The sequence below is a fragment of the Plecotus auritus genome (assembly GCF_963455305.1).
Source record: "Plecotus auritus genome assembly, chromosome: 9".
Lineage (NCBI taxonomy): Eukaryota > Metazoa > Chordata > Mammalia > Chiroptera > Vespertilionidae > Plecotus > Plecotus auritus.
The window spans coordinates 152,596,064-152,609,482 of NC_137783.1; the positions used below are offsets into that span (position 1 = coordinate 152,596,064).

Genomic DNA, 13,419 nt, shown 5'->3' on the forward strand with positions numbered 1-13,419 from the left:
GGTTGTTTCTGCAGACACAGGAAGGGAAGGGAAGATGCCCAGGAACGCACTTCCCAGTCACATGACCAGGACTCCTGGTGAGCTAAGATGCCCATCAGGATGCTCTGACCCTTCACGTGACCCAGTCATCCTTCTTGCTGTCCCCAGAGCCCCCGTTCTGGACCCCACCATCCTCTCTCCAGCTCAGCTGCTCCCCGCCCCCCTACTCCCTGCTCCGTGTCCCTGAGCTGGGCTTCCAAACGGCTCAGTAGACGGCCCTTAAGGCACGCTTCTCTTGGGCAGAGTCCTCGTACCTAGCCACCTCGTTGGGTACTGGCCTCATGTCCAGCCTTCAAATGGCAGTATTCCGTTTCGGCGCCGTCCACCGGCCAGGGTAGCAGGCCGCAGGCATGAAGCTCACCATTTGGCTCCTTGCTCAGAGCATGGCTACAGGCCTGGCAGCCACTCAGAGTCTGCCAGGCTCCTCTCCCCGCCGATCATCTTCAAACGCACACTTAGACCCTGTGGCAGGAGCAAGTGTTTCTCTGATCTGTAAGTTATTGAATTGAAAGGTTTCATAAGATCATCAAAATCATGCCAAAACCGGTTTGGCTCAGTGGATAGAGCGTCGGCCTGTGTACTGAAGGGTCCCAGGTTCCATTCCGGTCAAGGGCATGTACCTTGGTTGCGGGCACATCCCCAGTGGGAGGTGTGCAGGAGGCAGCTGATCGATGTTTCTCTCTCATCGATGTTTCTAGCTCTCTATCCCTCTCCCTTCCTCTCTGTGAAATATCAATAAAATATTAAAAAAAAAGATAATCAAAATCACAATCACATGTAGTCACACGCCTTAAACCCCACTTATTTAACAGACTAAATTATACAAAATCCAGATGCCTCCGAAAACCAGGGATCTGGAATCGCTGCCGGCATGGCGGAGAGAGCAATGAGATGAAGAGAACTGAGGTGGGAGCCGTTCGCCGTGTGGGCATGGGGAGACCCCGTCTGCTCTGGGCCTCCGTCTCCGCTCCGGCACCATGAGGTGTGTTCACCTGCCGGGTGGCATTCATCTCTGACGGCGTGTGGTTCTGTGGCTCTCGGCCAATCAGAAGTCCCTGTTGGATCCCTTTGACCCTGGCTCTGCGGATCATTCGCCCTGTGACCATTCCCATCTAGAAACTCTCCACGAGCTGGGAGGGGTGTGGGGAGACCCCTGGTTACCCAAGAGGTCCCAGGAGCCAGCCACAGTCCAGTCCCTGGAGTCTCCAGTTGCGCTTTCTCAGGCTAACCCTGGCTGGACGCTGGTCAGGAACGAGGGCGGGAGCTCTCTCCAAGGTGGCGTTGAGCTCAGGCTCAGAGAGGGAGGGTTCATGGAGGGACGCACCGTCTCCCCCACTGCCCTCAGCACTGCCCACTCCCCCACGCGGGCACCAGGTTCTGGCAGGAGGTGGCCCCGGAGCCCCCCATCTGTTTGTGCAGCTGTCCTCACATTCCCAGGCCACGGGCTCGTTTGTATTCCTTGGCTGGAGCATGTTGTCAGGCATCTGGACGCCCACTGCGTCCCAGCCCGGAGCCAGCACCGGTGGGCGGGGGGAGGCTGGGCCGAGTCACGTCCCTCTCTGGACCTGCCCTCTTCCCTTCTGGGCACGGAGGCCTGGCGATCTCCACGGCCTGCAGCGGGCAGTCCACACCTCTGAGAACCTGGCCGCGAAGCTAGGCGGGATAGGTTAGGACCAGTCTGAGACCTGACGTCTCCCAGGGCCTGGGTGGACGATAAACGCGCTCTCAACACACAAAAGGCGTTTGTGTCGACGCCACCATGGGAACAGGGCCTCTGGGCTCCTTGCAGGAGAAGCTGGAAAGCAAACTGCTTCTTCTCAACGACAAGATGGAGGTTTGTGCCCAGAAGAAGCGAGACGTTCTCCTTCCCTTCGTGGCCCTTTGCATCTGCTCATGTGTGCAGGGCCTGCGGTGCCTCCTGTAAAGCCATGGAACCCTAACCCTCCGTCGTGTGCAGACATCCGCCAGTGCATCCGATGCCGAGGGGTGGAGGGCCAGGCAGTAGGAAGCAGGTGAGAGAGGGACAGCCAGAGACCCCACGTGGAAACACCCCGTCCAGGGCAAATGGGAGCCCCAGCCTGACAGTGGGGTCGGAACGTGGTGGAGAAGAATGCGGGCCTGGGCCCGGGAAGATCGGGGTCCCCTCCAGGCCAGGCCTGGGCAGGGAGGAGCCGCGGCGCTGGGGAGCCCTGGCTACTTGGCTTCGGTCAAGCAAAAGGTGGAGGAGGAGCCCCGGGACGCGCCTTGCCAGCCGTGCTCCCACTCAGCCGAGCGCGTGGGCAGCCTTAGGACTGTGTCGGCGGGAGTATCTGTGCGCCTGGAGTACCTTCAGCCCAGCAGGTGTGGGGTGGATCGCGACGCAACCTAAGTCCGAGACATCTTCTAGGTTGGCCTTCCTCAACCTTACTGTTGACACCTTAGGTCCAGACAATTCTTGGTTGTGTGGGGATCACTGTTCTTAGGAGAAGAGGTGCATATTTTCTCTCTAAAATCCATGTGGAAGTCTTATTTTTTTTAACCAGATGTAAATGATAAGCAAGCCCATGTCTGAGAGAGGTCAGGATGGTGGAAGCCCCCTGCCCCCCACATCCCAGAAGCTATTGTGTTGTCTGGAGGGCAGATGTGTCCAGAGGCCAAGGCAGGCAGAGCTCAGGAAGGTGGGCTGGGAGGGGGCTGAGTGGTGAGAGGAGAGGGGGTAGGGACCCCCCATCTTCCCAGCACCCCTCACTCAGGGTCATGCTGTTGAGGACGATGCCAGACATGGACATGCCCGAGAGGAGCCGGAAGGCACAGTAGACGGGGAAGCCGGGAGCGAAGGCTGCGCAGGTCCCCGACGCGGCCATCTGCAGGTGGCTCGGGATCAGCACCTTCCGGCGGCCCAGCCTGTGGGGACAGAGGAGGCCCTGCGCCAGGATCCTGCGGACCATCCTCACGGAGCGCTGGGGCAGGAGCCACTTTAACTTCTTACCCTGTATTGGCTCATTTAACCCTCCAACAACCCAGGAGGCCGACACGGCTGTGCGCTCCGCCTTGCAGACAAGAACACTGGGATACAGAGGGGTGTAATGACTCACCAGGCTACACAGCCAGTGGGTGTGCAGTGAGGATGTGGATCCGACCGACTCACCCGGCTACACAGCTAGTGGGTGTGCAGTGAGGATGTGGATCCGACTGACTCACCCGGCTACACAGCCAGTGGGTGTGCAGTGAGGATGTGGATCCGACCGACTCACCCGGCTACACAGCCAGTGGGTGTGCAGTGAGGATGTGGATCCAACCGGGCTGACTCCAGAGTCCACGTTGTCTATTGTATTCAAACTAAAAGCAAGAAGCTGCCACCTGCTCTCTTGGGACACCCAACCCATGATCCAACCAATCACAGCTCGGCACTGCCCGGCTCCTGCGTGGCCAGAACTCAGGAGCCAAGTGTTGGAGGAAATCAAGTGAGCGTCTTAGAATTGTGACTGAAAATAAGATAAGTTCATGCTCATCACAACTAAAGTGGGGGGATGTGAATCAAGATAAACTAGAAGGTTAACGCTGAGGCTCCGGAAGCATCGATCGACATCACGCATGATGTTGGTCTAGGGCAGGGGTGGGCAAACTTTTTGACTCGAGGGCCACAATGTGTTCTTAAACTGGACCGGAGGGCCGGAACAAAAGCATGGATGGAGTGTTTGTGTGAACTAATATACATTCAAAGTAAAGGAGCGGAGGGGAGAGCAAGAGAACCCTCCGCTCTTTCGGCTCCGCGGGCCGGATAGAACAGCCGAACGGACCAGATCCGGCCCACGGGCCGTAGTTTGCCCACGGCTGGTCTAGGGTCCCACTGCTTCAAAAGCAGCCTCTACTTTTTCTTCAGGTGGAGAAGCTGTGGTCCTATAAGACGGGAGCTGTCCCCAGAAGACCGAAGGCCAGGGTTGCCAATTTTAGCAAACGAGAAGACAGGATGCCCAGTTAAATTTGAATTTCCGATCAACGAACACTTTTTTTAAAATATATTTTTATTGATGTCAGAGAGGAAGGGAGAGGGAGAGAGAGAGAGAAACATCAATGATGAGCGAGAATCATGGATCGGCTGCCTCCTGCACGCCCCACACTGGGCATGGAGCCCACAACTCGGGTGTGTGCCGTGACCTGGAATCCAACCATGACCTTCTAGTTCACAGGTTGACATTCAACCGCTGAGCCAGGCCGGCCGGGCAACGAAGACATTTGTAGTATAAGTATGTCCTATGTGATTTTAAGGACATACTTACAGTGAAATATATATATATTTGTTGATCGGATATTCAAGTGAACTGGGCGTCCTGCATGCTGGCAACCCTTCTCAAAGACAGACTGATCCTGTCCACTAAAAACGACAGACGCCCCTCAAGAGGCCGCCACACTCCTCAGAACCCAGTCTTCTCACTGAAAGGAAGACGAAAAGGTCCCGCCCTGTCGCCTCCTGCCCCCAGATGCCCAGATGGGCCCTCGAGTCCATCCCCTCCCACCATCCCCACCTCAGTCCCCCCTCTCCTGCCCTTTATACCCACTTGGAGGAATTCCACTGACACCAGGATGCTTGGAGGGTTCATTAATCCTTCTGATACTTAGTCACACTTTAACTCCTTCCCTCCGGCCGAGGATTAAATACTGCCCATGTAGGGGCCCAGGCCACAGCTGCCCCAAAAGCTGAGCCTCCACAAGTGAGAAGAGGCTGCGAGGGGAAGGGAGGGGCAGGCCAGGAGAGAGAGAAGGAAGGAGGGGCGCCCGACAGGCTGCGTCCCCCCCACAGGGCCAGCTCAGATTCAGCTCCAGGAGCAGCCCAGCTGCAGGAGCCACGGCAGCCCCGATCCTCCGGTGAAGGACAGCCGGCGGACGGACACACAGACAGGGATCCTGGGCCTGGAAGTCCTCAGCCCCCAGCCACCCGGCCGGGCCTGGCCCCCATGGCCTTCAATGACCTCCTGAAGCAGCTGGGCGGCATCGGCCGCTTCCAGAAGGCCCAGGTCACTTTGGTGATCCTGCCCCTGCTCCTGATGGCCTCCCACAGCACCCTGCAGAACTTCACCGCCGCCATCCCCACCCACCACTGCCGCCCGCCCACCAGCGCCAACCTCAGCCGGGACGGGGAGCTGGAGGCCTGGCTGCCCCGGGACAGGCAGGGGCGTCCCGAGTCCTGCGTCCGCTTCACCTCCCCGCACAGGGGGCTGCCCTTGGCCAACGGCACGGAGGCCACAGAGCCCTGCACCAATGGCTGGATCTACGACAACAGCACCTTCTCCTCCACCATCGTGACCGAGGTGAGGCTGCTGGGCCCCTCCACGCACCATCCACCCTGCGCCCTCCCCTCCGAGACAGACAGACAGACAGACAGGCAGAAACACACGCACACACACACACACGCACACACACATACACATGCACACACACGCACACACGCTGTCTCAGATTCTCCAGAGGCCGCAGTGGAAGACAGAGAAAGGAGTTGGATGGGCCGGGGGAAAAGGTGACTGGGAGTCCAGACCCATCTGTCGGCTCTGGGACCCGGGAGACGGTGGTGAAGAGCCGTGTCGTGTCGGGGGACAGGGGTCAGGCTCGGAGGGCCAGCAGCGGGGGGGGGGGGGGGGGGGGGGGGAGGGGGGCCGTGCAGCGCAGGCTCCTCTCCCCTGACCCTCGCCCCGCCCCTCCCCCCCCAGTGGGACCTCGTGTGCTCGCACAGGGCCTTGCGCCAGCTGGCTCAGTCGCTGTACATGGTGGGGGTGCTTCTCGGAGCCGTGGTGTTCGGACACCTGGCAGACAGGTCAGTCCTGGGCGGGGCCAGGGGCCGGGCTGGGACCGGGGCCCCTGGGCTGGGCAGAGGGCCCTAGGGGGAGGCTGGCATTCTCCCCGCAGGACCCCCGGGCCAGCCCTCCTGTCCCTGCCCAGCCCTGCCGGGGCCTTGGTCCGCAGGATCCTGGCGCAGGGCCTCCTCTGTCCCCACAGGCTGGGCCGCCGGAAGGTGCTGATCCTGAGCCACCTGCAGATGGCCGCGTCGGGGACCTGCGCAGCCTTCGCTCCCAGCTTCCCCGTCTACTGTGCCTTCCGGCTCCTCTCGGGCATGTCCATGTCTGGCATCGTCCTCAACAGCATGACCCTGAGTGAGGGGTGCTGGGAAGATGGGGGGTCCCTACCCCCTCTCCTCTCACCACTCAGCCCCCTCCCAGCCCACCTTCCTGAGCTCTGCCTGCCTTGGCCTCTGGACACATCTGCCCTCCAGACAACACAATAACTTCTGGGGTGCGGGGGGGTTGCGGGGGGGCTTCCACCATCCTGACCTCTCTCAGACATGGGCTTGCGAACGCCATTGTTAGGCACCGGCAGGCCCCGCCCCATGGGGACTGCAGCAGGCCAGGCGCAGGAGGCGTCAGGGAGCGGGGAGGACTGTACCCAGAGGAGGGTCCACCATCCAGAGGGCCCCAGCCAGGGGGTCTCCCCCCCCCCGACAGGCCTCCCCCCTTTATTATGTAAAATATCCCAACTTCCCAATGTGGCCACTCATCCCAATATTTTTTTTTAATATATTTTATTGATTTTTCACAGAGAGGAAGGGAGAGGGATAGAGAGCTAGAAACATCGATGAGAGAGAAACATCGAACAGCTGCCTCCTGCACACCTCCCACTGGGGATGTGCCCGCAACCAAGGTACATGCCCCTGACCGGAATCGAACCTGGGACCCTTCAGTCCGCAGGCCGACGCTCTATCCACTGAGCCAAACCGGTTTCGGCCTCATCCCAACATTATTAACACGGGCGAGGCGGCCTCGTGTAGGACGGACATTCACGGACTGAGCGTGGCCTGCCCACAGCCCTGTTTCCCAGCCCGCGGTTCCCAGAGGAGGAGCCCGGGGCTAGGGAGGAGGGAGGGGACTGACCCGAGGTCACCCCTCAAGCCCAGAAGCAAACCGAAGGGTTTAGGATTCTCTGAACTAAAGGAATTAACCGGGACTCAGCGAGGGCCAAGGCAGGACCTCTGGGGAGCGCAGCCCCCCAGCCCAGTCTGGCTCCACACCTGCCCCAGGCGCGCAAGGGGCGGGCCTTCCCTCACCCAGAGCTGCCCTCGCTCCACCCGCTCCCCAGGGCAGAGGGAAGCCTCGGCTCCTCCCAGCTCTGGCCCCCCCACCCCCGAGGCTGAGGTCTGGCCAGGCTGGCAGAACCAGGGCAGTGGCTGCTGCTGAGGCTGGACTGAGTGGTCAGGGACCCCCTGAGGGAAAGGAGGCCCCAGCCAGGACTGTAGTGCAGGGCGGAGCCATCGCCCAGAAGAGGAGAGGAGGGGACAATCCCTGGGGATCCCCACCCCCCATCCCTACCTCCACTGGTCTTCCACCTCCTCCCAAGGCACCTGCCCTGATCGGATGCATCGAGGGTCCTGCCTGCCCAGGCCCCGCCCGCTGGCAGTCGGGAAGTTGCACACTCTGCCTAACCCTCTTTGCAGATATGGAGTGGATGCCCATCCACACGCGGGCGTACGTGTCCACGCTGGCCGGCTACGTCTTCAGCCTGGGCCAGTTCATCCTGGCGGGCGTGGCCTACGCCGTGCCGCACTGGCGCTACCTGCAGCTGCTGGTCTCGGTGCCCTTCTTCGTCTCCTTCATCTACTCCTGGTGCGTGGGGCCCGGGGGGAGGGGGACGGGGGCGCCACTGAAGCCCAGAGGACTGCCAGGGACAGGACATCCCCCAGATCTTGCTGGACACCCCACCCCCCAGAATCAGAGAAGGTCAAAGCCACAAGGTCAAACCCAGGCCGTGCCTCAGCCTGACAGCCGGGGAAGGGGCTGTGGGGGCAGGATCTGGCCCAAGGCGTCCAGTTCTCGGCTTTCCCCAGCTCCCCGATCCCCACCCCCCACCCCCGCCCCGGGCGCCAGCCTGCCTGTGCGGCTCCCTCTCCCCAGCACCCAAGCACTGACTTCCTGCTGCACATGAGTCCTCACCGAGCTGGGCGCTGCTTTGTGGTCCCGGACGGATGGACTTGACCAAGCCCCTGGGTTCCCAGACTAGGAAGCTCCCCTCCTGCCCCAGCCCAGGCGCCTGGAACGGGAGCAATGCCAACACCCACCCCCACCCCCCAGGTTCTTCATCGAATCAGCCCGCTGGTACACCTCCTCCGGGAGGCTGGACCTCACCCTGAAGGCCCTGCAGAGGGTGGCCCGGATCAATGGGGAGCGGGACGAGGGGGCCAAGCTAAATATGGAGGTGAGCCCCCCAACGTTTCCCATGACACCCCCAGGCGCCACCCCCAAGCCTAGAACCCAGGTCTCAGGACCCAGAGGGCTTCCCTGAGGAAGGGGCTGGGCTGGGAGGAGCCCCTTGGGGAGCCCAGGCCCTGAGCCCTCCCCATCCTGGCAGGTGCTCCGGTCCAGTCTGCAGAAGGAGCTGACCATGGGCCAAGGCTCGGCCTCGGCCCTGGAGCTGCTGCGCCGCCCCGCCCTGCGCCACCTCTTCCTCTGCCTCTCCGCGCTCTGGTAGGCCCGGCAGGCAGGCCCCGGACACTCGGCTGGCTGCTTGGGGAGAGAGTGCGTGCAGGGCGGGGGGGGGGGGGGGGGGGGAGTCAGACAAGTGGGAGGGAAGGTCACCGGACCTGCTGCGAGGGCAGAGACCAGTCCGGCTGGCAAAACACCGGAGTCTGTACCGGCCTTGGCCAGAGCACGGGCACAGGCCACAGAGGCCTACGGCTGGTGTCCAAACGCACATCGTGGCTACGGCTGACCTCAGCCAGTGTGTTCCGTTCCCACTGCAACATTCCCCAGGACCCTCCTCACAGCTACCCTCCTGACCCCATCACCCCCGACAGCCCACGTCTGTTCAGAAAGGCGTCGTCAAACGGAGCACTCCACCATGCCTTCTGTGGCACCAGTTCTGGATTTACTCTAGGTCAGCAGTCCCAGCCTTTCTTTCTTTTTTTTTTTTTTTAATATATTTTATTGATTTTTTACAGAGAGGAAGGGAGAAGGATAGAGAGTTAGAAACATCAATGAGAGAGAAACATCAATCAGCTGCCTCCTGCACACTCCCTACTGGGGATGTGCCCGCAACCAAGGTACATGCCCTTGACTGGAATCGAACCTGGGACCTTTCAGTCTGCAGGCTGACGCTCTATCCACTGAGCCACACCAGTTAGGGCAGCAGTCCCAGCCTTTCAGACCTCACGGACCACCAGTGGTCCACAGACCACGGGCTGGCGGCCGCTGCTCTAGGCTGTTTTATCCAATAACCTGAGCTTCTCTGTGTAGGCTTCTGACAGCTTGAGAAGAAACAGCACCCCTTCCAGCATCATGAACAGGTCCCAGAAGGCCTGCCTCTCCCAACACCTTAGCCCTAAGGACATGGCTTGGATATCCACCCGTCCTTCCTCAGCCCAGTTTCAACATATAGGATAAAGATGAAAACTACGTAAACCCTACAAAGCAAAAAATAATTGGGGGCGTGGCAGGACCACCCCCATATTTAACCTGGAGACTAATGTCTGAAGAAGGATTAGCCAAGGGGGATTCCAGCTCCTTGAGCAGGGTACTCCGTGCAGCTCACCCCTATTTTGAATGAGCACCCCACCTTGAAGCCTTCCTCACAAACGCCACCCACCTCATCCCTCCCCGCCAGGTTCGCCACGAGCTTCGCCTACTACGGGCTGGTCATGGACCTGCAAGGCTTTGGGGTTAGCATCTACCTCATTCAGGTCATCTTCGGAGCCGTGGACCTGCCTGCCAAGCTTGTGGGCTTCCTTGCCATCAACCACCTGGGCCGGCGGCCAGCCCAGGTAGCCTCCCTGCTTCTGGCGGGCATCTGCATCCTGGCCAATGGGGTGATACCCCAGGGTGAGCACGTTGGTCCTTCGTCCTTGGCCTCATCCCCACACATGACTCAACTTCTCACCAGGGAGCGAGGCCACATCCTCCCAGCCCCTGCTCCCCAGATCCCACTGACACCCCGCCTCTCTCTAGATCAGCCCATTGTCCGAACCTCCCTTGCTGTGCTGGGGAAGGGCTGCCTGGCTGCCTCGTTCAACTGCATCTTTCTATACACTGGGGAGCTGTACCCCACAACGATCCGGTGAGTGGGAGTCCAAGGGGGGGCGGGGTCCTGGGGTGAAATATTTCCTGCATACACAGGTCATACCCCAGAGCATGGTCAACATGCCCAGCCCAAAAGTCCTTCCCAGCGCCCATCAGCACAAGGTATATAGCAGCCACGGGATACACGCTTGGTCCCTGGCTGACACGGGACTGACTACCCCCGTAGCCCTTCCCAACCCTAGAAGACCTCAGGAGGTGGCCCAGCTGAGACAAGGTAGGGAGCCAAGAAGAGGCATCTCAGAGGCAATGAATTGAAGTCCCCCCTTGACCTTCAAAGCGCACGTTAGAATCTGACACCAAATCTAAATTCCACCCATACACCAGGTGGTACGTCTGAAACCAAAGACCACCACCTCCCCACCACAGGAGCCGCGCTTACGAATGGCGGACGTGGTACACCAGCCATCAGGATCAACACAGCGCCGAGGGAGGGTTTCCAGATTAAGAAACAAGAAACGTGTGTCTGTTTTCAGAATGGGATGCAAAATTTACATGAGATGCCCAAGCGGCATCCGGCTCCCGAAGCCACCTGGGAGCCCTGAGGGGTGATGGGTACTGTACTGAGGACTCAAGGGATTTCAGGGGAAAGAATAATCGTACAAGGCACTTACTATGTGCCAGGCACTGTCTTAAACTTTCTACCAACATCAACGCGTTTAACCCTCACAACAAGCCCATCCGGTAGGTACTATGATTATTCCCATTTGACAAACGAAAAAACTGAGCCACAGAGAAGTTAAGGGACTTGCCCAGGGTCACACAGCTTGTAAGCGACAAAGCCTGGATTTGAGTCTCCTGAGTCGATGTGCTTAACCTCTGCTCTCGTAGAGAATGTGCTGAGCCTATTATTAACTTGCACAGTCCAGACCCTTCCCCTGGGGGTTCTGATCTGATAGGTCTGTCTGTGTGAGGATGGGCAACTGTAACTCAAAAATCCCCCAGGCGATCTGAGGACAGTTGGCTACAACTCGACTGCCAAGGAAACGTAGGCCCAGAAAGGAGAAGGGACTGGCCGAGGTCACACAGCAAGTTAAGGGCAGAGGCAAAACCAATCTCCTGATGCTAAGGCCAGAGCCCTTCCCAACCTGTTTTCCTCCTCCTCCTCCTCCTCCTCCTCCTCCTCCTCCTCCTCCTCCTCCTCCTCCTCCTCCTCCTCCTCCTCCTCCTCCTCCTCCTCCTCCTTCCCCTTCTCCTCCTCCTCCTCTTCCCCCTCCTCCTTCTTTTCTCCTCCTCCTCCTTCCCCTTTTCCTCCTCCTTCTCCTCCTCCTCCTCTTCCCCCTCCTCCTTCTCTTCTCCTCCTCTTCCTTCTCCTCCTCCTTCCCCTTTTCCTCCTCCTCTTCCTTCCCCTTCTCCTCCTACTTCTCCTCCTTCCCCTTTTCCCCCTCCTTCTTCTCCTCCTCCTCTTCCCCCTCCTCCTTCTCTTCCTCCTCCTCCTCCTCCTCCTTGTCCTCCTCCTCCTCTTCCCTCCTCCTCCTCACCTCGAAAACAAATGCCAAATTGGCTAGCTAATCAAATGGGGGACAAAGGAGGCACCAAGGGTTGCCTGAGCACCTCGACATTTATGCCAGAACACTAACCAGCCCCTCCCGCCGCGGGCCCCACAGGCAGACAGGCCTGGGAATGGGCAGCACCATGGCCCGCGTGGGCAGCATCGCCAGCCCCCTGGTGAGCATGACCGCCGAGCTCCTCCCCTCCGCGCCTCTCTTCATCTACGGCGCTGTCCCCGTGGTCGCCAGCGCCGTGGCTGCCCTCCTGCCGGAGACCCTGGGCCATCCCCTGCCGGACACGGTGCAAGACGTGGAGAACAGGTGCGCTCCCGCCCCGAGAGGAGCTGGGACCTACCCCAGGTCACACACGCAGGCCGGGGTGGCGCTGAGACTCAAACCAGGCCTCCTTTCCCAGGCCACGGCTCTTCGGCCCTGTTTCCCCAGTGGGCTGCCTCCTGGGGTCCTTTCTGGGTCTCCAGGGAGGGGGAGGGGTTCGAGGCAGAGAGCTGGTCGGCGGGCATAGCTACCTGGAGAGCCCCCAGGAGGCCCCAGCCCCGGCCTGCAGGCTGAGGGCACCGCTCTCCTGCCCCCAGGAGGAGAGGGAAAGCGCAGCGACAGCAGCAAGAGCAACAGAAGCAGATGGTCCCGCTGCAGGCCTCAGCGCAAGAGAAGAATGGGCTCTGAGCACTGAGAACGGGCCCTCCAGAGCCCTCCAGGGAGCGGGCCTGCAGGTCCTGGGCCACCCGCACGAGGAGGGAGCAGGGGCAACGGCGCAGGGAAGCACCTCCCGGGGGCCACCCTGAACAGATTGCCCCGAGTCCGAATCATTAAAAGGGTTCTCTGTGCACAGCATCTATCGCCCCTGGCCTGTCTCGTCTCAAAGGCACCGCCACTCCCCATCAGCCAGCTTCCAGCCCAAAGGGAACCCGTCCATCGCCCTGGCCTGCTCAGTCGGTTAGAGCCCCTGACACCAAGGTCTCGGGTTCGATTCCCAGTCAGGCCACATACAAGAATCGACCAATGAATGCATCAATACACTGAGTGGCCAGATTGTGATGATCTCTGAACGCATAATCTGGCCACTCAGTCTGTATCCTATATAATAAAAGGCTCATATGCAAATTGTCCCCTCGACCAGGAGTCCGACCAGCAGGCAGGCCCATGTCCCCTCCCCCTTGCCAGGCTGGCCGGACCCCACCCAGGCACGAATTCATGCACCGGGCCTCTAATATATATATACAAACACACACAGAAATACACACACTGAGTGGCCAGATTATTATGCGTTCAGGGATCATAATAATCTGGCCACTCAGTGTAAGTGGAACAACAAATCAATGTTTTTCTCTCTCTCTTCCTCTCTCTCTCTCTCAAATCAATCTTTAAAAAAAGAAAGTAGCTCTGGGTGGTTTCTCTCAGTGGTTAGAGCATCGGCCCACAGACTGAAGGGTTGAGGGCTCGATTCCCAGTCAAAGGCACATGCCCCAGTTGCTGGCTCGATCCCCGCCCCCCATCGGGCTGCATGCAGGAGGCAACCACTCAATGTGTCTCCCACATCAATGTTTCTCTCTCTCTCTTCCCTCCTCCTCCTCCCTTCCACTCTGTCTGAAAATCCATGGAGAAAAAAGAATAGGAAAAGCTAGCCATCTGTAAGCAGAAGAGGGCTCGCACCAGAATGTGGCCACGCTGGCACCGGGATGGCAGCTGTGCACCTCCAGACCTGTGAGAAGTAGATTTCTGTTATGGACGAGTCACCCCGCTTCGGGTATCCCGCTGTGGCAGCCCGAGCTGACTAAGAC

At 59.7% G+C, this 13,419-nt stretch overlaps 1 protein-coding gene across 1 annotated transcript in view; it reads left to right on the top strand.

Annotated features, from left to right (window-relative positions):
- The window catches only part of SLC22A6 (solute carrier family 22 member 6), a 38,179-nt gene extending 25,708 nt beyond the window's left edge, over positions 1 to 12,471 (top strand). Inside the window, exons 11-20 of the mRNA XM_080640754.1 lie at positions 4,820 to 5,327; positions 5,724 to 5,827; positions 6,010 to 6,164; positions 7,499 to 7,667; positions 8,133 to 8,256; positions 8,410 to 8,525; positions 9,661 to 9,875; positions 10,002 to 10,110; positions 11,738 to 11,941; positions 12,214 to 12,471. Of these exons, the coding sequence (XP_080496880.1) occupies positions 4,820 to 5,327; positions 5,724 to 5,827; positions 6,010 to 6,164; positions 7,499 to 7,667; positions 8,133 to 8,256; positions 8,410 to 8,525; positions 9,661 to 9,875; positions 10,002 to 10,110; positions 11,738 to 11,941; positions 12,214 to 12,304 (1,795 nt within the window). The 3' untranslated portion in view covers positions 12,305 to 12,471. The remainder of the gene's footprint in view (positions 1 to 4,819; positions 5,328 to 5,723; positions 5,828 to 6,009; positions 6,165 to 7,498; positions 7,668 to 8,132; positions 8,257 to 8,409; positions 8,526 to 9,660; positions 9,876 to 10,001; positions 10,111 to 11,737; positions 11,942 to 12,213) is intronic.
- Positions 12,472 to 13,419: the final 948 nt, after the last annotated feature.